The sequence below is a fragment of the Dipodomys merriami genome, unplaced genomic scaffold (assembly GCF_024711535.1).
Source record: "Dipodomys merriami isolate MVZ:Mamm:240054 unplaced genomic scaffold, mDipMer1.0.p SCAF_8, whole genome shotgun sequence".
Lineage (NCBI taxonomy): Eukaryota > Metazoa > Chordata > Mammalia > Rodentia > Heteromyidae > Dipodomys > Dipodomys merriami.
In genome coordinates, this window is record NW_027206401.1 from 11464959 (window position 1) to 11489733 (window position 24775).

General features: G+C 45.6%; 1 protein-coding gene across 1 annotated transcript; it reads right to left on the reverse strand.

Annotated features, from left to right (window-relative positions):
* Nucleotides 1-718: 718 nt before the first annotated feature.
* Iyd (iodotyrosine deiodinase) lies at nt 719-13815 on the reverse strand. The gene is made up of 5 exons (XM_070010904.1): nt 13582-13815; nt 11295-11486; nt 9122-9281; nt 5489-5645; nt 719-1615 (listed from the first exon to the last, which is right to left on the reverse strand). The coding sequence occupies exons 1-5, from the start codon at nt 13781-13783 to the stop codon at nt 1433-1435; spliced, it is 894 nt and encodes a 297-aa protein (XP_069867005.1). The 5' UTR covers nt 13784-13815; the 3' UTR covers nt 719-1432.
* Between the last annotated feature and the right edge of the window lie 10960 nt (nt 13816-24775).

Sequence of the window (24775 nt, forward strand, 5' to 3'; positions counted from 1 at the left end):
TATACCTCAGATAGATTACTTGAACCAGAACGCGAGGGGGAGGGGATTAAGCTTGTTCTTTTTACAACAGGCCTCTTTCAAAGACTACTAAAGGGTGGCATGAGAGCTAACTTAGTTCACACCTTCCTGAAGATTCTCCACGGAGCCTACCATCCTAAAAATTCCATCATCCTCCAGGACCAACAGCCAGGAGACCAAGCACACAGATACATGAAGGACAATCACACCATACCTAAATTATACCTAAACCATGGCCCAATTTGCCAACAGGTTATGGAAGAAACTTTAAAGAAAATGGGATTTTAAGTATTTTAGGAAGCAAACAAGTATTGCAGGGTAATGTGTCAATATCTGGATAAAGATATTGTGATTCATGTGGAAGGATGAATATACTTCAACCCAGCAATGCTTTCCTAGATATGTCCATTAGAGAAGTGCTAAGCATTTACTCAAGGAAAAAGAATGAAGGGAACAGGATGCCAAAAGAAAATGTCAAAAGAAAATAAAGAGCATACAGTAAATTCAGATAGAGGTCGAGAGCCATGAAAATGAAGGACCTAGATCTGCCTGCACCTGTGTAGATTAAAAGCATGACTTAGGAAACATGTTGAATAGTATATGATGTATGCTCCTGTCTATGTAAAGTTAAAATATGTATTCAAAACTTGCAAAAATATCCACGAAGTTCAGTAAAAGAGTACATCACAAAGGCATATCCTTCCTTTAGAGCCACTGGAGCTCAGAGGGTAGGAAGTTATTTATTTCCATACAAATTAAACTGAAGAATCATCACATAGTTGAATTCTTACTATATTAAGCTTTCTGATTACATATTTCTCTGAGGTATAGTGGGGTGGGGGGAGGTACTAGTCCTGAGCCTTGAACTCAGGGCCTAGGTGCTGTCCTTGAGCTTTTTGCTCCAGGCTAGTGCTCTACCACTTGATCCAGACTTCCACTTCTGGCTTTTTTTTTTTTTTGCTAATTAATTGGAGAGACTCCTTTTACACGCACACTCGCACCCAGGCTGACTTCGAACCATGATCTTCAGATCTCAGCCTCCTGAGTAGCAGGAGACAGACATGAGCTACCGGCACCAGCAAGAGAGTTGGTTGTTGTTGTGTTGTTTTGTTTTCATTTAAAATGTTACCAGTGATTTTCGACAATGGTTTTTAAAGTGTACGAGGTGGGGCATATTCTTGGTACAGCATCAAGGCACTTCCGGTGTAGATAAGAAATGCAAGTGAACATCCTTGATGGTCTCTTGCCCCTCCATTCCCCTCCTCACACAGCTGGTGAGAACCCAGGAACATTGGACAAAACGTGCTGGAGCGCGGAGACCAGTGTCATGAGGACAGCCTCCCTGCGGGCAGGGCTGGAGAGGCCTGACTGAGCACGAGAGCAGAGGGGAGAGAAGAGGAGCAGGCCCGTCTGCCTACACTGTCACCATGATCTGGTCCAGGGCTTTCCTGCTGAGGTTGGGTACCAGGGCCTCTTTGCCGGGGTACCCCACAGGGAGCAGCACCAGCAGCTTCTCATTTGTGGGGCGGTCCAGGAGCACCCTGAGACGAGGACCGCAGTTGAGGGGCGTGGTGGTGACCGTCACCAGCCCTGCATTCTAGAATGGGAGAGAGACAGGGGCACAGTTAAAAGTCAGTTACAGGAAATAATGTTAAAAATCACAGCTCTGCACCCTCGCATCCCCACTGCGCCTGCTCACACCAGCATTTCCTCGAACGTGGACAGCAGAGAGGAGGCGAGCTCAGGTCACAGGTGTCAAGAATCTCACCGGGGCTCCTCTACTTCCCTCCGCCTTCTTCTAACCAAGCAAGGGGAAGCACGTGAAAGAAGAACTAATGGCAGCTTTATCTTTTCAGCGACGCTTGAGCATTCGGAATGCTTACATTTTATAGAAAGAAATGTGATGGGCTGGGAAGGTGGCTCAGTGGTAGAGCGCTTGCCTTGCATGCATGAGGCCCTGGGTTCGATTCCTCAGCACTACATAAGCAGAAAGAAACGTCAGGATCCAGCTGTACCCGAGGGATGACAGAATACCCAGAGAATTCCTTCTGAGCTAAGGGGTTGCTCGATGCTCCAAACACGGCCAGGCTGGTAGCTGCAGTCGACTATTGCAATATTCTGGCCCTGATTTGACTATGACTTTCCTGCTAAATACTCTTCCCTCAACTCCAGCCATCCATCTGGCTGTGGTTGGCTGTCAATAGCAGTCATATAAATATGTGAATTCACAAAAGTGTGTGGCCTGGCGTGGCTTGGTCTCATCTCCTCTGAAGAGCTCACACAGAACACTGCATCGTCTTGTGGCATTTGTGCCGTCTGTGGGGCTGTTCTCAACAGCTTGTGCATTGAAAAATCTACTGTCTTCTTCTTTACTGTGAGCTTAGACTGTCTCTACCTCATGATGTCATTTCTCTTCTTTAGTCATACCTTGTTGTACTTGGGTTTGGAATAGGTAAATCTTGACCTTTCACCAAGAAAATATTAATGTGTTTACTCACTGTTACTTGATATTTTAGTTAGCCTTCAAGACACAGCTTTGACTCCATATGGAATTCTGTGAATCTTTGGCAGTACAAGCAGTAAGAACACCAAATATGTTCTCCGGTTCCTTTTGTTAATGTAAAGCTGATTTCTGTTAGTATCAATCTCTCTTAATGTGATTATTTCGTTTTACCATTGGTCAGAGTTTTATACCTGGAATCCTCAGACCCACGAAGGGCCAAGGATTGAATTCAACAGGTCTTTGAACGTGGAAAAGGAACTAGATCTTTGTGCTCTAGCAGTTACTTGGTTATAAACATAAACGACAAATCCTAGGAGCATTAGTAACATTTAAGATTTTGTCACCCACTGCATTCACAGACATGAAGCAGAGTGCCCGTGGTCCACATCTGTAATCCTAGCATTTGAGAGACTGAGGTAGGCTGGACAGGCAAGGCCAGCCTGGGCTCTTGTGTTAACCCACACCTGTCAGTCCTAGCTGCTTAGTAAGCTGAGATCTGAGCATTGAGATTTGAAGCCAGCCCAGGTAGACAGAGCCAAGAAACTCTTATCCCCAATGAACTAGCAAAATGCTGAACTAGAGGTATGTCTCAAGTGGTATAACACCAGTCCTGGATGAAAAAGCAGCCCTGAGTTCAAGCCCCAGTACTGGAAAAAATAAATAAATTGCATTTACATATCACATAGTAATATATGGTACTCCTAAAATATCATCATATTCATAACTTTAAAGTGTTGAATGCTATATCTTAATATGTTATTAATAAAGGTTTACATATTTTATTCTGAACAACAACATGGCCAAGGTGGTCTGATAACCACAGAACCAACAAATGGAAGCAATGAACTGTCCTATTGAAAACACTCTGGAGCGTGGGGCTCTGAGGTGGGCAATTCCCCTCCCATCCATCTCTCCTTAAGCTTCTAAATAATGGACACCTAAGTAAAACCAATGGGCTGCTTCTAGACACTTCTCCAACTGCTCTCTTCCCTGACTTTGCTTTTCCAACCACATCACCACCTTGAAGCCTGAGCCAAAACGGTCTGGGGCTGCACAGGGAGATCATTGAGCCAGGTCACGTGTTCAAGATGAGGCTCCCTGAAGATTTCTCTCTTCTTTCTATGCAGTAGCCTACCCTTAGAATTATGCCTGGTGACTATTGACCATAGCTAAGATATGGAACCAACCCAGATGTCCCTCAGTAAATGAATGATCAAGAAAATGTGGTATATATACACAACAGAATTCTATACTTCCATCAGAAAGAATGATATCTCCCCATTTATAAGGAAATGGAAAGGCTTGGGAAAAAAATCATATAAGTGAAGTAAGCCAGACCCAAAGAAACATAGGTCCCATGGTTTCCCTCATTTGTAATAATTAGTATACACCTAGGATAGTCTTAGCAGAGGATCACAATAGCCCAACAGCTATGTACATCTGACCATAAAAATGATGCTAATGGAAATGAACTCCATGATATAGAAACCTGAGAGCTTTTTGGTGGTTGTTTTGTTTTTCTTTTTTAATATATTGTTTGCAGTTATTGCTTTTGTCTTTTTTCTTCCTCCTCTGATTTATTCCCCGTAGTCACTGTTTCTGATTTTGGTACCCTTTGTCTTGTGTGTAAGTTTATCTGATTTAGGTAAGGGAAGGAGAATCACAGAAATGGTGGGACAAAAGGTGAGCCAATGTAACCGCAATATTTGCTAGACACTACGTTGAAAATGAACTTTACAACTTGTGGGGGGAGAGGAGTCAGGGGGAGGGAAAGTGGGAGAAAATGAGGGAGAGGGTAACACTGTTTGAAAAGAAATATATTCATTACCTTACATAACTGTAACCCCTCTGTACATCACCTTTTCAGTAAAATATTTGTTAAAAAATAATTATGCCAGAGCTGAGAAGGTGGCTCAGTGGTAGAGCGCATGCATGAGGCCCTCAATTCCTCAACACCACATAAGCAGAAAAAGCCAGAAGTGGCGCTGTGGTTCAAGTGGTAGAGCGCTAGCCTTGAGCTGAAGAGCAAAGGGGTAGTGCCCAGGCTCAGAGTTCAGGTCCCACAACCGATTTTAAAAAAAAGGGGGGGGGGGAAAATTATGCCTGGTGGCCACTAGAGGGCAGCAAACTCAACAGGAAAGCAGATTAAAAAAGGAAAACAAATGCCATCTTCCTCAAGTCAATTTTCAGAATAGTCTAAAAAGCCTGTTTCTCTTCTCTGCAACCAGGACTGCGTCTTGTAAGGTGTTACTAACTTCCAAAATTCTCTTTATGAGATTGAGGAAGCTCCTAATATTTTTTTGAATTATCTCTTGAAAGGATCTTTCGCTCTTAAAATCTTTTTGCCTTCTTTTATGAGTTTATACCATCTCTCCATCCTCTACCTAGACATGGGCCCCACCCTGACAGAGAGCTCCTGAGCTAGCCTGCCCCAGAGCCTTCCAGGAATGTTCCATGGTTTGAGAGGCACAGCTCTATCCTGCTCCATTTCTCCACAGCCCTGCTGTGGTAGCACTGCTCTAGTTCTTATGTAGAGAGAAATCTATGTGAACATATCATCATCTTTCCAACACAGTGTTAACTGTCCTCAAGCCTTCCTTACAGCTTTTTAGTAATTCCATCAGCTCAGGTAATAACAGCCTCATACCAAGGGAAGTTACTCTGTGACTTTGAGGCTCTGAAGTTCTTCCTGTGTGTCTTCTAAACCCTGAAGCTACATGTTGTTACAAAAGAGTGAAAACACAACACACAGTGTTATGAATTCCCCCTTACTGAATAATCACACCTAACAATCCAGGTTTCCAGTGTCCGTTTTCACATCGGAGCTACCTTATTTGTCAGTTCAGCTTTTGATAAAACGTCTCCAAGTGACTCTGGGTTGGAACGTCAGCTGACATTTTCTGTTAAGGCTGTGGTGGGGCTTCAAGTCTCACCTCTCCCCCAGGGGCCTGAGGATGGACAACATACCTGCAGTGCGGACAGCAGGATGCCGCAGGCGATGGAAACGCTGATCTCATTGTAGTAGTGCACCTTTTTCCTGCCATTCTCAGCAAAACCATGCACTTGTTTAAAAATGAGAATCAAAACAGGGGCAGTGTCCAAATATTCTTTAATCCAATTCGTTCTGGAATGGGGAGAGATTCAGGAAGATATGTGCTCTTGTTTTACTACCTTAGCTTATTTATGACTTTTAAAAATACATTTACTTGTCTTTGATATTTAAGTCAAAAGAGGAGAAATCCTGAGCTTTGTCTTATTCATTTCTTTCCACACAAGGTCATTGAATTTAAAAATCATGCATTAGTAAGTGTCTAGTATGATAAAGTTATGAACTGCTGAAAGATACAGAGATAACTGTTACAGGCTACAAGTTACTAAGTTACTGAAGCCTTGGAAGGCCAACAAAACAGAGAGGCCATGTACCTTAGGAGTACCCCAAAACCTGAAAATTTCATTTTGAACAAGATCAGGAAAAACTACACAGCTGTGATCCCAGGACCCGGGGAGCTACGGCAAGAGGATCAAGACTTTGAGGCCAGCCTGGACTGCATATTGAGTTTGAAGCTAGCTTGTACTAAAAAGCAAGATTCTGTCTCAAAACAACAACAATAGGAATTAATTAAAAACCCAGAGTGCCTCGCACTTGTAGCCTAGCTACTCTGGAGGCCGAGGTTTGAGGCCAGACAGGGCAGAAAATTCCAAGAGACTTTCTCTCTAGAATATCTAGCAAAAAGCTAGTTTAGAGGTAGAGCAGAAACCTAGTAAGCTAGAGGTCCTGAGTTCAAACTCTGGTATAAGAGTTGGGAGGGACACCAAGAAGGTTAAGAAACATCCATAGACATGGCCTCTGGATGGGCATTGAAAACTAGGTAGAGAAGGAGGCTTGGGGAAAACATCCCAGGCAGGGTGCAGGGGTAAGAGAAGGCAGAGGCAGGAAGGAGAATGCATGATAGTTAGTTCCAGACGCTTGGCCAGCTGCAGGAGGGGATGCCTGCTGGGAATGGCGGTGGGATGCATGCAAAGTTTCCAGGGTCTGGCCTTCGACTGGGAAGCCACGGAGACGCACCGCAGGCTCACACAATCAGATCTACTTCAGAAAGAGATGGAGGGTGGGGCGGACAGTGCTATCACCAAGGCTGACCCTGAAATGTCAAGAACTACAGAGGAACCAACCCAGATGCCCCTCAGTAGATGAATGGATCAAGAAAATGTGGTATATATACACAATGGAATTCTATGCCTCCATCAGAAAGAACGACATTTCCCCATTTGTTAGGAAATGGAAAGGTTTGGAAAAAATTATATTGAGTGAAGTAAGCCAGGCCCAAAGAAGCATAGGTCCCATGGTTTCCCTTATTTGCAATATCTAGTATAGGTATGAGTCAAGCGGAAAAGGCCAGATAATGTGATGTTAGGAAAATGAACCCTTAAATATGTATTTTAATGTTTTCGTTTCTTTCATGCATGTGTTTCTAATGCATTTATAAGATTATTTCTTTGTTGCTTTGTATGTCCCTCCCCCACAGTGTAACCCCCGCTTTCACTATATTTGATGTCAGTATAACATGTGGAGGAGATGGGGACAAACAAGTCGTTTAAGGATTCAGGTGGACCTGTTGCAACAATGAGAAGTACAAAATGTCATGTCAAAACCAGCTTTACAATTTCGGTGTGGGGGGGAGGGGGGTATAATTGGGTGGGGGGAGGGGGGTAAAATTGGGTGGAGGAGGGGGGAGGCGGGGAAGGGAAGTGAAGGGTAAACAAAGGAGGAGGCTGCAATGCTTGGTAAGAAATGTATGCATTATCCTGCCCATGTAATTGTAGCCCCTCTGTACAGTATGTTCTCAAATAAAATAAAATACAATTAAAAAAAAAAATCCCAAAATGGGTAGAGAAAAAACCCACCATAATCTTTGCTCTCTTAAGATGTCAAATGCGAGTGGCCATTTTGTAGATTGAAGACCAAGCTAAACAATCAAGTTTCTTTGCTTTCTTTAACTGCCAGCTTTCTATGGCTTTTGCCTGTTGCACATTACTTTTTTTTATTCCATTCACTTGTCCTATCATCTCTCACCGATGACACAAAACGTCTTAAGGAAAAGTCCCAATATATAATATATCCTTAGAATATTCTACAATGGGATTTCTGCCCAAATACATAGGTCAGGACAGTGGTATCAAGAAAGGTGTTCTGAGCTGCAGCACAAGGATTCCAAGTGCACACTTTCTCGTGCACCAGCCAAAGCTGCCTTCCTGTTTTCTGAACCAAGCTTCTGTCCTTTCGTCACCTGCTCTGTCTTGGTTCTCTCAGCTTTGGCCCCTACCCGTCTCTCTGCCAACTTCTCCTTGCCTCCCAGGTCCAACCCCTTCTGCCTGGGCTGTTGCCATGGTTTCCCATGTGGTTTTCCTCCCTCTGGGAGGACTCTGTAGTTCTTTTTTTTTTTTTTTTTTTTTTTTTTTTGTCGGTCGTGGGGCTTGAACTCTGGGCCTGGGCGCTGTCCCTCAGCTCTTCAGCTCAAGGCTAGCACTCTACCACTTGAGCCACAGCCCTACTTCTGGCTTTTTTCTTTTTGCTTATGTGGTGCTGAGGAATCGAACCCAGGGCCTCAGGCATGCAAGGCAAGCGCTCTACCACTGAGCCACCTCCCCAGCCCCACCTGCACATTTTTTTGTGGTTCCTTTTGTTTGTTTCTACTTCCTGGAATTCACTTTGATAGATATTATTTTGCATGGTCAGAGGCACGTAGGCATTGTTTCCTGTGGTTCTGAACACTAATAACATCTATCTGTTATACTTCAAAGCCATTTTATTATACTGCAACTGGCTTCATCCCATTGGGTGTTATTGCTTCTTTTTTTCCTTACAGAGAAGCAGAAGGTTAATAGTTTGGGAGATCAATCCTGGAGTCAGACCAAGTTGAGCAACCTTGCATTCTTTATAGCTCGTCTTGCAATTTAAAAATTCTGATTTGTATATTAGTAAAAGTAATTTTCAGAGCATATAAATTACATAGAGAGGGAAAATACTGTAAGTTCCAAAAAGGTAGAAGAACATTAAGCAATTTACCTGTATCCTAAAACAGGTCAATGATTTAAAATACTGTTAGCCAGAGTCTTGTACCTGTAAGCCTCCTGCCACCTTCCCTCTAGCGCCCTCTAGCTTCCTTAGAGATCCGGAAGCCTGGTGTGACCAAGGCCTACCAGAGATTTTTCTGTACTAAACTTGTCCTTGACCTAAAGTGCGCCAAGTAAAATCATTTGCAAGATCAGATCACTCAAGCCCTTGAAAAGTATTTTGCAATCTCATGTTCCAGATGATGAAACGTGAAGTCACTCCTGGACACCTTACTTAGGGAGCAATTATTTGGGTCAGAGCTTCTACAAGGGTACGGCCTGACTTCATTTCCTCTGTTCCTTCCAGAGGTAGAATCAGATGTCTTAAAAAAAACAGGAGGAATGGGATGGGATTTGATCAATGCTAGTTACATGCATGTGTTGAAATACCACACGGAAGCACAGTAATATGCACACTTAATACATGCTAATGGAAAATAAAACAGTAAACCCAGCAAGGCAAACATCCCTGCGTCATCTTGGTACCTCAGTTTCTTCAAGTCTGTGACCCATCGGCGTCCCATTCTTTTCATGTAGTTAATTTCCTCTTCTTCCTCAATAATCTCCCGGATTTTATGCTTCACAACCGGGTCCTTCACAACCACAAAGGTCCAGGGCTCCGTGTGGGCCCCGCTTGGTGCTGTTCCTAGCGCCCAATCAATTAAAGCCAGAAGTTAATGGTAGCGGAGTGTGAGTCTGTTTATTAAGAGTAAACATAACAGGTTGTCCTTGCTCAAAATGAGGTCAGATGATCTCAAAGTGCACTCCAGCACTCAGCTGCTGACTCGATTCCATTCATTCCCGCTGTGGTATCTCCCCAACCTGACTCATAGCAAAGCCAGGGGTTGCGAGACTGTGGGAATATATCCCTAATGTCCACATCATGGAGGAGAAAACAGCCTAATGACACATGGCCACTGAGGAAACTCAAGGGATGCTCTCATTATACAGCCCAAATCTCCAGTTGACCATTGGTTGTGATATCCTTGAAGAAGTATGAAGTATCAACCTTACTGGAGGTGGTAGAGTGTCAATGGTGAAAAGGATAACCATGCTACCCATTGTTTAGTGCTCTCTCAAAGCTCCGAGTGGCTACACAGTGGGCTTTGTGACTTTGTTAGGGTCACACAGGAGTTAGGGAAGTCCTGCTCCTGAGTGTCTAATACACAGAACAGTGTCTTTCTGCTCCCATGGCTCTGAGAGCCTTCCACTCACTCCTGGATCTGTTCCAGGACAAAACTCCTAGGTACCACCCTGGTGCAAGGGACTGGAATTCCCTTTGACATACCACTGGGAGATTGGGAGCTAACTGCTGACCTCAATCTGAGCCCTCTGTCCTAAAGAGAGCCCACCTTTCCCAAGGATGCACCACATGACCCGCAGGTGGGGTATCTCATAATCAGTGATGTCTTCCTTCCATGTGAGTAGTTTAGTAGAACAAGCTCCACCCACAGAGGGAGGGCAAGAGGCCCGTGGGCTCGGTGGAGCTCTTAGATGGCATATACCACTTCAACTACGGAAGGATGCCTACCTTCTTGCTGAGCGATTTCAGTTACTTGGTATTCACATTACTTATTCACCAATATGTGCTCCTGTACACATAGCAACTAGTTTTCTCTGTATTATTCTCAATTGTGCAAAATTTGTTTTAACTTCTTGTGTATATTCTCGGATATCAAGAGGAAATCTAGAGAAACTACTCCTAGTTAGATAAACTATGTTACCATCTTTTTATCTGAAATGAAGTAGTTGATTCTTGATTTCTTCACACAATGGGCGTGCAATAATTTTCGCAAGCGAACTTGAATTTGCTTTAGAAAAGACTAGGATTCAAAGGAGATTCCAAATAGGAGTCTCTCTCTTCCAGCTCCTCCCCTTTTTCCATGAAGCATTTCATTTTCCCCTTTGTAGAAAGTGTTAATTTACATTAAAAGAGGTTTGCTTTAAAATTTTACAAGGGTAGATTTTCCTAGCTCATTAGAATAAATGTAGAAAATCAGGATGTATAATATAAACAGTTTGTTGCCAAGAAAATAAACATAAGTGTGTGTGTGTGTGTGTGTGTGTGTGTGTGTGTGTGTGTGTGTGTAAGAAGGAGAGTTGTTTTAAAGGGAAAGAGATGAAAGAAGATACATATTTCTCTTCTACTCTACTAGTATGTTTCAGAAACCTTACTTTTTTTTTTTTTTTTTTGGTCGGCCGTGGGGCTTGAACTCTGGGCCTGGGCGCTGTCCCTCAGCTCTTCAGCTCAAGGCGCGCGCTGTACCACTTGAGCTACAGTGCCACTTCTGGTTTTCTGGTGGTTTATTGGAGATAGGAGTCTCACGGTCTCTCCTGCCCGGGCTGGCTTTGAACTGTGATCCTCAGATCTCAGCCTCCTGAGTAGCTAGGATTAACAGGCATGAGCCACCCAGCGCCCAGCAAACCTTACTGTTAAATTAAAGTTCCTGAAGGTTGGCTAATGTCAAAGTGTTGACCAGCTGTCACATCTGCTTTGAAGATGTTTGCAACAGTTACAATGTAGAGAGCAGAACCACTGCCCCTGGCACTTGCTTACCACCCGGTAGAGACTTTATAAAGATCTCACTCCTAGCTTTATTCACATTTTGGCCTTCCATTTCTACAGCAGCCTGGTAGCTGATGTTGGACCATGACCAACCTGCCGCTTTGATGACGTTTTCAATGACTTCCATGGGCACTTGCTCCTCGCTGATAGACCGCACGGACCGTCGCTGGCGGAGGAGTTCATAAAACTCCCGGGACCTCGTGGCCATTTCCTCCTCTGGATAGCGAGTGTGATAGTACGGGATGAGCTCAACACTTTCTTCCACCTCTGGCCACTCATCAGCATCTGCAAAGAAGACAAGAAGGGATGCAGATCCAACCGACTTTCTGGGTCCCAAGGTGGCCGCTGGAGAGAAGGAAATAAGGATCTCAAAAATATCTGTAAGGTCACGTCAACTCCAAATTTTAAAAAAAAGGAGAGATCTACAGATCTACAGAACCCTGACCATGATTTTTGTTGACCTTCAAGTTCTCATCTTGTTCTACATCGAGAGAAAGGAAAATTTTACCTACCAAAACAAAAAAGTGATAAATTCAAGTTTCTGTTATGGTGAATTAGGTCAATTGGAACAATTACTCATCAACTTAAAAATCACTCAGATTGTTGGGTGCTGGTGGCTCACACCTGTAATCCTAGCTACTCAGGAGGCTGAGATCTAATGATCACAGTTCAAAGCCAACCCTGGGCAGGAAAGTCCATGAAACTCTTATCTCCAATTAACCACCAGAAAACTGGAAGTGGAGCTGTGGCTCAAGTGGTAGAGTCCTTGCCTTGAGCTGAAGAACTCAGGGAGAGCACCCAGACCTACAGTTCAAGCCCCATGACGGACTTTAAAAAAAAAATAGAAAAGGAAAGGAAAGAAACAGACTTCAAAAGTGTTCTTTATTCTTACTATTTAGTTCCACTTAAAAGCAGTGTTCAGAGAAATCATTTTGATGACTGACATGTTCCTTTAAAAGTTGTTTTCAGCCAGGTGTCAGTGGCTCATGCCTGTAATCCTAGCTACTCAGGAAGCTGAGATCTGAGGATCACAGAGCAAAACCAGCCTGGGCAGAAAAGTCCCTATGAGACTTTTCTCTCTAACTAACCACTCAAACACCAAAATGGTGCTGTGGCTCAAGTGGTAGAGCACTAGCCCTGAGCACAAAGAGGCTCAGGGATGGTGCCCAAGCCCTGAGTTCAAGCCCCAGGACCAGTGAAAAGTAAAAATAAATCAATAAATCACTCAGCTCACTCCATGAGATGAGTTTTGGGTTTTGGTGGGACTGGATTTGAAATTCAGGGCCTCCTGCTTGCTAGGAAGGCCCTCAACCATGTGAGCCACATCCCCAGCCCAAGGTATTTCTTTTAGTCCTTTCTAACATCATTGAGCTGACAAAATAGCAAACAATCCCAAGGCCAACACCAAAAGGAAAATAGGAACTTACAAAATTAAGCCCCAAAGGTCCATTTTCCCTGATTTGCCTTTACCAATTTGAAGTTTCATTTTTATATCTTCAGGGATCAAGAGCAAAGCAAACATCAAAGGCCACAGGTCTGAACGCACACTGAGAACTCTCACATGCCTATGGCCTCCTCAGGGACGTGTAGCTTATAAACACCTCAGCCTGCAAGGAGGCTTCTAGCATGGTGGCGGGCTCTTTCTCCTCCTCCACTCTGTGGATCCTCCTCACTTCTCCCCATCTCTCCTAGGCCTTCCCTAGCTCAAGCTCCTTCCCCTACCTGATCTACTCCCTGCTACTACTATGCATTTCCTGCCCATCCTCCAACTTACCTTCAATACCTTCCCCCAAGTCCTTGCAGTGTCTTCTCCTGAACTGGACTCTCACCTATGGAGGAAGGAGCCCAGGCTTGTCCTTAACCCACAATACAAATGCTGGGTTTTGCACTCAGGGCCCATGTTCACTAGGGAGGCTATTTACCACTTGTTGCACACCTTTAGTTACTTTTAGGGGGAGAAAGTCTCACATTCTTCCTCTACTCCTCACCCCAGGACTTAGACTGCAACCCTCCTACCTCTGCCACCCTTGAAGCTGGGCTCCTAGGTATGCACCATTTTACTTGGCTTATTGGTTGAGCTGGGGGCCTCACTCATAGTTTTGCTCCCACTCTTTTTGCCCCACAATCCTCCCAGTTTCTAGCCCCAGATTTGCAAGGTGGTGGCATGAGCCAGCATGCCCTGCACTCCATTTCTGAGTTCTTGATCAAAACCTACCCCCACGCCCTGCCAGCCTGTAATGAGCCCCTTCAGAGAGCTAAAGGAGGACCACATGAGCCCCAGCAGCTTCTGCCTTGACAGTGCCAGCCATCACACAACTGTCCGGCACCTTCCTCTCCTTAAGTTCTGCCCCAGGGGGTGCCAGGCCGGCACACACCTTACCTTCCTCGGCCTGCTGGTGGTCAGTGGTGTCTTTCAAGTCTTCATCCACCCATGGGGGAGTTGGGGTCCTCTCCTTCTTTCTCTGCAGACGTCTGTCAGCACTTTTATAGATCCACACAATCAAAATGCAGACAACGGCCACCAAGACCGGAGTCAGGAAAGACATGGTCGGAGCCTGGCCCTGAAGAGGCTCACGCTTCATTTAAACGAGACAGAAGCGGGGAGTGCTGGGAGTGGAAGGCCAGACTGACCGGGAGGTGAGCCAGGAAGGAGCAAAGTGCAGGCCTCTCAGACTCCATGACGACACTGCACAGGCGCAGTGGCTGCGGGTGCAGCGTGCAGGGCGAGGGTGGGTTTGGTGATGGGCCAAGGCACCGGTGTTTGGAATCGGGTGCTGATCACTGTGTTGTTAGTCCTTACCAGGAAACATCACAAACCCTCCAGCATGAAATCCTGCTAGCACTCAGAAGGGCATTGAATCGTCCTCCTGTGCAACTTTTCTGGTTTTTTTTCAACTTGCTAGACAGGCCCTGAACATTTTGAGAAGAAAAATGAAAAAAAAAAAAAAAAGATTTCAGGATTCCAACTCAGATCTGCTGAAAGAAAACTTCCAGAAAGAGAAATACAGCACTCAGCTGTATTTGAAAGATGTGTGTGAGAGGTGCTGCCCCGAAGTTGTGTCTAAATAAGCCTCTGCTAACACATGGAGTAACAAACAGAAGCATTGCCTTCCATTGGAGAAAGCTGCCATCCCCAAACAGATGGAAGCAAACCATTTAAGTGACCGGCTACATAACTTTCCACAGGTGTTTGTGTTGCCCTGTGTTTCAGCAAATGTCTTCCTTCTGACTGCTGTTAGCAAAATACTATTAACTTAGTGACTTCGATTACAAGATGTACACTGGAGGTTGGCAGATTCTGTTCTTCCTGGTGTGTGTTTATTGGCTGTCTTCTCCCTCTGTACTCACAGAGAAGAGAGAGGAAGAGAGAGAGATGATATTCATAGGGTAAATTCTATTCATGTTAACTCTCATAGGACATTAAAAACTTCATTCAATCCCATGATTATCCTCATTTTTCACAGGAGTAAACTGAGGCCAAATAGGCTAACTAGTCTGCCAAAGGTCAGGATTAAATAAGTGAGCCAAAAACACCTCCTGTGCATTTGCCTACCCTTGAGGGACCAGCTTGAGAGGGGGCAGACAGTGGGGTGCACAGGTCTCCGTGTGGGGACAGGAGGTACCGGCTCGTGCTCAGCTGAAGGGGCATGCAGAAAAGCCTCTCAAACTACAAGCAGGGCACAGACGACGCCATGCTGGCGGCTGTCCTCAGGGAGAGGCGAGCGGAGCAGGGAGCGGAGAGCAGCGGGCTGGACCGCTGGGCCACGTTCCAGAGCCTCTTGTGCTGAAGCACCAGAGGTCTCTGCAAGGTGGAGCCTTCAGGTAGCTCTGCTTCTTGGAAATGCCCTCCTTGGTAGACCGATGCAAGGCCATATCCAAGGCCGGGCCTCCCCTGGTGGAAGGCAAACACGGCTCTCTACTTGTACTGTTTCCTTGGGCTCTTTGATTCCAACATGGTCTCCTCAAAGAGTGAGTAAGCACCCTACGAATGTCAGGTCTCTCCCTCCCTCTCTCCCCTTCTCTCCCCGTGTCTCTCTGTCTCTGTCTCTCCTGCCTGGTGCTCTGAGGGTAGAAGAATGCCAGTCTTCATCCCATTGAGTCCACAAGATGAGAAGCTTTATAGGAAGCTCCACTCTCCTGACAAGGAAAGAGAAGGAGGGGCTACCCATGGCGGCAGTGCAGTTCACAGGTAGAGCAGGGATCTGACCCAGCCCCACCTGCTTCACCTGGGAGCCTGTTATAGATGCAAATCTGGGGCATCCCCAGGCCACCGGAATTAGATACTCTGGAGGAAAGCTCGGCAACTTGTGTTCCACTGACCAGTCCTGCAGGTGATTCTGGTGCCTACTAAAGTGTGAGCACCACTGGACTAGAAGAGAGCCCTTCCTCTCCCCAGTTTTACCCCAATTTGTATTGTTCAGACTCAGTGATGCCTTGCACTTTCCTTTTTGCTTATGTGATGCTGAGGAATAGAACCCAGGGCCTCATGCATGCAAGGCAAGCGCTCTACCACTGAGCCACCTTCCCAGCCTGCTTTGCACTTTCCAAAAAAACAAAGTCTTCTAAATCATCGAATGTTTACTGAAACATGTTCCTACATGATGTCCCAACAATGCACAGTATTTTGCAAAGGATAAAGTCCCGATACATGCAAATTCACAGTTTATAAAGAATAGAAATGCATTTTTGATAGTATGTGAAGATTAACCTGGCCAAAAAGTCAGGTGTCACAAATGGCTGTGGGCAGAGAGCTCATTTAAAAATGTGTGTAGTTGGGCTGGGAAGGTGGCTCAGTGGTAGAGCACTTGCCTGGCATGCATGAGGCCCTGGGTTCGATTCCTCAGCACCACATAAACATAAAGAAAAAAGCCGGAAGTGGCGCTGTGGCTCAAGTGGTAGAGCGCTAGTGTTGAGCTGAAGAGCTGAGGGACAGCGCCCAGGCCCAGAGTTCAGGCCCCACAACCGGACCCCCCCCCCAAAAAAAAGAAAAGGTGTGTAGCGGTTCAAGTCAGAGGTAGCAGGGGTCCTACTGGGAAGCAAGTTGAAGGACTTTGCATATAGTTCTGGGAGAAACACATTCACTCATCCAAGCTCAGAAAACGGACTTGGAGAGATGAAATACAGCAAACGTGAGGCTTGATGATTAATGGTGGTCTCACAAGATCGGGTGTCTGGTGGAAAGACACGGCCAGTGGAGTCAAAGCAAGCATTTTCCCTTCCTAGTGCACAGGCCCCGCCCCCAGCTTCTCATTGGCTGGGTGCCATGGGGTGTACAACCTTCCCCAGCGCCACCTAAATCTCATTATTTTCTATGGGTAACTTGAATACAGGCACCTGTGAGGCTTGGCTGAATTTTAAAAGTGGGCCTTGGTTGTCTCCACGCCCCCCCCCCCCACTTTGTTTACTTGTGGCAGGAAGACTTTTCTGGGTACGGACTTTTCTGGCATGGACAGAGGTTTTACTTGTTTTCTCATGTTATCATGGCCCCTTCCCCCTCCCCTGCTGGTTGGTCCTTTCTGATTGGCCAATCTGTTTGTCTAGGGACCTTTTGGCCATAGGAACTTTACGGCTGCGCTGTGAACTCAGGGTGGGATCAGAAACATAGTATTGAAGGTGGGCCACCAATAATGATTTCTTACGTTTCAGGGGTGGTGGAAAAGATGGTGTCTACATGGGGGGGCGGTGGTTTGCAGAAAAGAAGTGGAAGTGTAAACTCCAGGTCCCCCGAAGGCTCGGAGGGGCCCCAGGCCTTTCCCTTACTGGAGTTTGTGGCCAGGCCCTGTTCTTCCTGGACTTATAGCCTCACTCCAGCCTCTGCCTCTGCCACACCTCACAACAGCCCTTTGGGCTGAGCACCATTATACAGAGGGGGAAATGGAGGCACAAATAGAGCATCGGACTGGAAAGCGACAAATCAGGATGGGAAGCCTGGCAGTGTGGCGGTCTTACCATACTCCAGAGAAACGGGGTTAACATATATGGGAAGCATGAGAATAAACAGTGGGAAATGGTAGTTCCTGTTATGAAGAACAAGAAGAAAAAGTTCATTCCCGCTGGGGGGCGCAGTCCTTGCCAGCCAGGCCCATTTGCTACACAACTGAGCTGCACTGGTGGTAGTTTTCCTCACCTAGAAAGCAAGTGACTGGTCACTCACTTCTTATTTCTCCTGTTAGAGTATTCCAAATGTCAGAGGTGACCTGCCCAGCCAGGTCTGTGAGAACACATATAACACCATCCTCATGATAGCGTCATAGCGAAGAAATGTGCTTAACAAACACCACAGAGATGTTACTGAATGCATGGCTTTTAATGGGAAGCTGTCTTCTTGTGGCCCCTGGAGCAATAGCGATACCTGCTGGCAACATCAGGAACTGGCCAGGCCATGGTCCTCCAGGGGCTGTCAGAATGCTACAAGGTTGCTGGGTGGGGAATCCTTCCATGTGGCCCCAGGAAGGGAGGAGGAGAATCTATTCCCCACTTTTCACGGTGTTTTTGGTAAGGTCACATTCAATGGAAGATTGTTGGTATCTGGCCAGAGCAAGAAATATTGTGACTGGTAATAGAAGGGAGCTGAAGTGGCCGGAGGGCAGGACTTTGGAACCTATGGTGCTATCCAACTAGTGCCGCTCAGCCCAGCTGCCATGCTCCCTGGCTTTTGCCTGGCAACAGACCTGGTGAGTCCTGACTCACATTCAACAACCCAGCCCTTGACACCAAAGTGGGGCAGCTCTAAGGGCCCGGCCTGTGGGAAGGTGTGTGGGCTCTAGGGAAATAGCATCACAGCCCAGCATCCTCCTCTTCCCTACCCTTTGTCAGCTGCCAGCAAGACAACACACCCTGTTTTCTGTTGGATGCTGGATAGTGTCTGTGTCTTCCCCCCTCAGCACTTGAATCCATGTGAGGAAAAGAGAATCTTATCTCCTTCTAGAAAGTGCCCTCAAGTGAATGACAACTGAGTGAGAATCAGGAGCTGTCACCATAGGGAATCCAGCAGAACAAAATGAAATCCGAAAGGAGAATGTCTCAACAAGCATGATAGAATTCGATTCCTGGCGATGAAGACACTTTGGGTCCCTCCTCTCACTGTGTGATAGAGCATTTGTGTTAATTACCGCTGCACTACCATTAAGAAATCACACAGCAATGGTAAGAGCAGGATGGTCCCAGGAGAGGAGAAAGGTGTTGCTGATCAGAGGTAGAGAGTCCCAGGACAGCAGGAGTGAGTATTGGTGGCTACCTTAGCCAAACAAAACCCGTGTCTTCACATGTGTTTCCCATGGCGCTTATAGAAGGTGAATGTGTTTATTTCTCCTTTTGGCAAGAAGCTACCATAGAAATCAAGGCAAGCTGAGTTTCATTATTAATGGGGGAAAAGCCAGTTGGCAGCGTCAAAAGCATTGGTAGGAAAGTTACAGAAGAAAATGTGGTTTATATTGGGGGTGAAAAGGAAATAGACAATTCTGGGTTACAACACCCAGAATTCAAAGTTTGTCACTGCCAGCTCATGACTCACATTCTAAAAATGACCATTTCCCTAAGAAAGAAATGCAGGCAAAACTAATTGTTGTGTAACACACAAGAGAGATCCCTGCCATGTTATAATTAGGCAGCTTGCCAACAGCCTAAAACAAAACCAGAGCTTAACTCTGGATTCAGGCAGTACGAATTACTTAAAGAGCCTTGGGAATACTGGGGAATTTTGCTAATTCCCTAGCAACTTTTCAGCTTTTTATACTTAAAGAAAAGAAAGTAATTCCACTGTAAATTATTAAGCCATATCTTGGGAAATTCCTTCTAGAAATCAATGGAAAAGGCAAACGGATGAGAGAATCACAGAATTTGGGGCGACTATGGCCCAGTCATGGGGTGGGGAAGGATAGCCTTCATGCTCTCTCACATCGTGGCTTATTTGGGAAAGAGGTCATGCACAGGTGGCAGTGGACAGAAAAGGCTTTCAGTGGCCAGTGACAAATAGCAGTTTCCTATGAAACAAAGCGATAAGTCGGAAACAAACACCACATTCCAGGTTTTCCCTTTGTTAGGGGTTTGACTGATGTTTATCAAAACATGCCCCCAGCTTATTTACAAAAACATCCTATTTACTAAAAACACATTTCACACCTCCCACGCTTCCTAGTTACCAAAACATCCCCCCCCAAAAGCCTATTTACTGAAGCACCTTTCACACCTTCCAAGATCCCTATTTACTAAGTCTAAGGCCAAACTAAGGTTTCTGGGCTTTTCCTGAGTTTTGCTGTTTCAGTAACCTGATGTTTAACTTGTTTATTGTTTCATTCTTTACTTTGGGTCTTTACCTCTGGAATTTCCCTTTCATGCTTTGCCCTATCCTTAATAATTAATAATTTTGTTCCATCTCTGATTTCACATTTTACACTCTGGATGGGTAGACTTTCTGTAGTTGGAACCTTCTTTCTGTGGGTGGGACTTCCTCTCTATGGATGAGATGGTAAATATGTGCAAATGATAGATGACAAGACAGTAAGTAGGACTCTGACTTGCTGATTTCCTGACAGAGTAACAAAAGTTCCCAAACTTTGATTTTTTTTAAAGATGTGAGTGTACAGAACTTGATGTACTTTAGGAATGTCAGAGTTCTTGGCATCAGATTTGCTGTCAAACTTCTTGAAGCATGCTGACATCTCCCTTTTTCCCCACTCTTTCTAGCACCTGCCTAAGAGTGAAGGAGACCATGGAGGAGAGGGAGCGTCTGAGGGGTTTCCAGTGCCCTGGTAATACTTACATCCTATGTGAGATGTAAGAGAAAGGATAGTTACTATAAGCTAGTAAACTGTTTTTTCTGACTTCAAGTTTCCTCTATAAAATAGTTCCAATAATAGTTTCCATTTTGCAAACATGAGAAATAATAAGCATCATTATTTGTGCTATATTTTATTCCAATACTAAGTCTGAAATTGAATATAATTAAGAAATAAAAAATGCATGTCACTAGCAAGGTGCCTCCGATAGCAGGCACTGACAATATATACTGAAGGAATAAATAAATGAACAGTAAATACTCAATAGAAAAATATTTAGCTATTTACTTTTTACTATTCCCATTTTGTTATATATATATATATATATATATATATATATATATATATATATATATATTACTATTTACCTTTTTATTTGCCCCTCATGCCAATCTTGGAGCTTGAACTCAGGATATGGGCACTGTTTCTGAGCTTTTTTGCTCAAGGCTAGTGTTCTACCACTTGAACCATAGCTCCATTTCTGGATTTTTTTTTTTGGTCAGTTGTAGGGCTTGAACTCTGGGCCTGGGCACTGTCCCTCAGCTCCTCAGCTCAAGGCAAGCACTCTACCACTTGAGCCACAGTGCCACTTCCAGTTTTCTGGTGGTTTATTGGAGATAAGAGTCTCACAGAGCTTCCTTGCCCGGGCTGGCTTTGAACTGTGATCCTCAGATCTCAGCCTCCTGAGTAGTTAGGATTACAAGCATGAGCCACTGGCACCCAGCTTCTGGATTTTTTTGTTTTAATAGTTAATTGAAGACATAAGTCTCGTGGACTTTCCTTCCCGTCCCCCACCCCCTACCCCCGTCCTTCCCGTCCCCCACCCCCTACCCCCGACTTCAAACCAAAATCATCAGATCTCAGCCTCCTGATTAGCTAGGATTACAGGTGTGAATCACCAGTGCCTAGCTTATTATTTACTTTATACTATTTGCTATTTACTTTAAAATTTTTATTTATTTAAAAATTTTATTAGACTCTGTCTGCTCTTTTCTAGCTCTTTCTCAGCTCTTTCCTTCTCTTCTCTTTCCCAGCTCCCTTCTCTTTCCTAGCTCTCTCTTTCCCACCTTTCCCAGACGCTCTTTTTCTAGCTCTTTTCTAGCTCTTCTCTTTTCTAGCTATTTTCTCTCTCTGCTCTCTCTGCTCTTTTTAGGCCCTTTGCTAGCTCTTTCCTCTCTCTTTCCTCTCTTTCCCAGCGCTCTCTCTTTCCCATGCCTTTCCCAGCCGCATGGAGTGCCAACCTTGCCTGGTCCTAGCAGGTCTATTGAATAAACCTACCCCTTACCTGAAAAAAAAAAAATTTATTAGAAACTCTAATAATATATTTCACACCCAGCACATGCTCCTCTTTCCCTACAAAAACGCTTGAAGAATCACCTTATACCCCAAGGATCAATTTAAAAACAAAAATCCCACAGCTAAGGTACCTTTATAAAAACACACTTTATTTTTATGCTCTACACCAGGATGTCTATTTGGGGAAAACAAAAGAAAAGAAAAACTTGTCATTTGGATTTGTTTGAAGAATATCATTTTGTTTATACCTCATCCTTTTCCATGACACTTGAATTTAATCCAGTGATTACCACGTAATTACACACACACATTTGTGTTCTAGATAACATTCCCTGAGGCAGTTCCTCCTACTTAGCTTCTTGGTACAAGTAATTACCAGAAAAGACAAAAAAGCAAAAGGATCCCATATGGATCCCCAGAATTTTTTTTTTTTTACCAAGAATGGATACTACTATACTAAACTAGGCCATAAACAACCCCTCCTCTCTTCCCTTAATAATGGCACTCTCAAAAATAATTGTGAGGTTAGCATTTCCAAATACAGATTCATTTTTCTGGAAGTGAAGAACAGGCCCTGCATTACATCCAAATGGCCACAGGGTGGGGCTAATGTGGTACAATCAAGGCCAAAACCAGGGTAAAGAAAACCTAAATAGGAAGTAACTGAAGACAGGACAGAAGCAAGCTGCAAGCCCAGAACTCTGGGTCCCAGGCAGATTTTCCCCACAGCTTCTGTTGAATTCAAGGGTGGAAAGTGACTTCAGTTCAAGCTTGCCTAGTAAGCATGACCCAGGTGATGTCTACATTTCCAGTCCTTCTGAGATCCCCTGAGCAGATTGGTAATGACCCCCTGGAGGCAGCTGCCATGTATGGCTGCTCTTCCCCGACCACCCTCACTACTAGAGCAGTGGAACTAAACTAGACTTGAGTCCCCAGAGGTGCGGCCTAGCCGTGACTCACGAGGAGGAGGGCTCCCCAGTGCTACTTTATTTCTGCTATATATACAGATACAAACCTGGGATGAGGGTGGGCCTGGATGTGTTGAAGGTGGGAATCTACGGTCAGATGAGCATCACTGAGCAAAGCTTCAACTTGGGAAGTGAGCAGGGCTCCAACAGAACACTGGTGTGGCTGGCTGAATATGATTTTTTTTTTCAAGGGCCCCTGGTGAGTCTGTGGAAATCACGGTCCCCCTCCATTTGACTCAGAAATGTGGATTCTTTGGGAGATGGAAAATGAGCTATCAGATGTATATTTGGTCTTCCTCCTACTTCCAAGCAAAAATTCCCCAAATCTTTGGAATTGCCCAGAGTGTCTTCCCATGCTAAAGCAGGCTGGTGATGGCGGCAGCCCTGAGGTTGCTCAGGATGGGGGCCTGCTCGCCAGAAAGACCAAGATGAAGGCAGGACGAAGAGGTTGGGGCTGAAAGTCCAGGGAGGAGAGGAACCAGGCCGAGGACGTATCCATCACACATACGTAATAAACCCACAAGACAGTGTTCACAGAGTTTCCTTATGACTAAATGCATGGAAGTTTCTAGAGAATGGTAACTCTGGAGAGAGCATGGAAGTTCTGCTCCTTTCTCCCACACCTCACCCCACAATTCTCTTTCTCATACCCTTATAGTAACATCCTTCATAATAAACTACTAAAGTGTCCCCAAGGCCTGTGAGCAGCTCCACAAGTTAAGTGCACCTGAGGAGAGAACGTGGGAATGGAAGAGTCTGGAACACAGGAAAGCTGGGCACAGTGGTGAGCAGCTGAGGCTTTAGCATCAGGAGGTGGAGGTAGGAGAATCATGGATTGAGGCCAATCTTGGCCAAGTTAGCACAAGACCCTATCTGGAAAGCTAAAAGAAAAAGGGGGGGATGGGACTGAGAGTGTGGCTCAAGTGACAGAACACTGAGTTGGTTGTAGCACCCCTGACTCACAAGGACCCGTTACCCCCAACTCCACAGTGATAAAAACACGCAACGTGTGAAGGAAGTGTCTGGGGTCCTGGTGGAAGCCAGCCGCAGCCCAGGGCCTTTGGCTCCAGGTTAGGTTATTTTCCTGTGCCCTCTTTCTGCTCCTCCCACAGCAGCCAGCACCCACCCACAGGGCAGTTGTTTAACCCCGAGTCCCATGAGTTAAGTCAGTTCCAGCCTCTCCTCTGGTCTCCTGGGAGGGGATCTGAGTTCATTCCTGGTAGGTGGAGATGAGGCCTTCTGCTCCACTCCACTCGACTCACACAGGACAATGCAGAAACTAGCTCCCTGCTGCGCTGCTGGCCTTCCAGTCCGCGTCCCTCAACCCAGCTCCCAGTGGGATGAGAAGAAGACCCTTCCACAACCCCCCAGTGGCTGAGGCAGAGTGGGGGCGTGGTCAGCCACAGAGAGGGGACCAGGAGGAGCTTCCCAGCTCTCAAGCTATGGACTTTCACTACACCACTAAAATAAAATGAAGCCCCCAGAACATTCCACACTAGGCTCAGGCTCACTACCACCCAATGACCATTCTCAGAAGCCACCCCAACGTCCAGGCGTGTCTAGGTAGGACCTGCAGACCATGGCTGCCCCAGGGATTCCTTCAGATGGGGCCCCTCTAGACCCTGGGAGTTACTCCAAACAAACTCTTCTTGTTGTTGCTACTACCCCAGAGTCATTCTATGCCTCTGTCCCCATTCCCCTCACTCCCCCCCCTCACCCCAAGCCATGTACCTATAGATGAAGGCACCTTCTAATCCTCTCTGCTAGATTGTGACATATGGCTCTTCCAAACACTTAAAGGTGTAGAAAAATAATTTAGCAACAGGAGTGCTCTCACGCAAATACCATGCAATGGGCTATTTCCAGACATTGCAGCTTCAGAGCGAGGTAGGTAAACAGACAGACCAGCAGTGGAAAGCCTGGGATGGACCATGGCTTCCTCTCCCAGCCCAGGGGACAGGCCAGCTGGCTGAGGAGACTATGGCTCAGCTGGACTGAAGCTTGGGCCCTGGGCAGCGGGGGCTGGGGACTGGGGATTGAGGGGTGGCCTGCCTGTCTAGCCTTTCTCCCCAACTCCCTTTGAAATGCCCACTCCTCAAAGACCACCGGAGACCACCAGAGACTCAGACACTCGGACTGCAAAGTGCAAGGTTTATTCAGAACGAGCCTAGGCTCGGGCCTTGTCCCATACACTCTGACACAGCAGAGGGAGGGAGGAGACCCCGAGCGACATTCAAGCAGGGTTTATAAAGGCAAAAACCACAAGGTGACAAAAAAAAGCTGTTCAAACAGAATTACATGTGAATACAAATCTGATTGGCTCCAATCTAGGGGTAACATTCCAGGGTGGTTAGCGTCAGCAGGGGTTACAGAACTGGATAGGTCATCTGTGTGTGTGTGGAGTGGGGGGGTAGTTAGGGTCTGAGGGTTTCAGTATAAACAACCTCTTTCCATAATCTGTGCAGCTTCTGGTCAATTTCAACATAATAATACCTCTCAATACAATGACACTTCTCAAAAACTTCTTGGCCAG

Excerpts from the sequence above, each read along its gene's own strand:
- Iyd (XM_070010904.1), bottom strand. The coding sequence starts at position 13,783 with ATGAAGCGTGAGCCTCTTCAGGGCCAGGCTCCGACCATGTCTTTCCTG. Across the intron at positions 9,282-11,294 it reads AAACGTCATCAAAGCGGCAG|GAACAGCACCAAGCGGGGCC; the intron begins GTTGGTCATGGT and ends ATTGGGCGCTAG. Across the intron at positions 1,616-5,488 it reads TCCTGCTGTCCGCACTGCAG|AATGCAGGGCTGGTGACGGT; the intron begins GTATGTTGTCCA and ends CTCCCATTCTAG.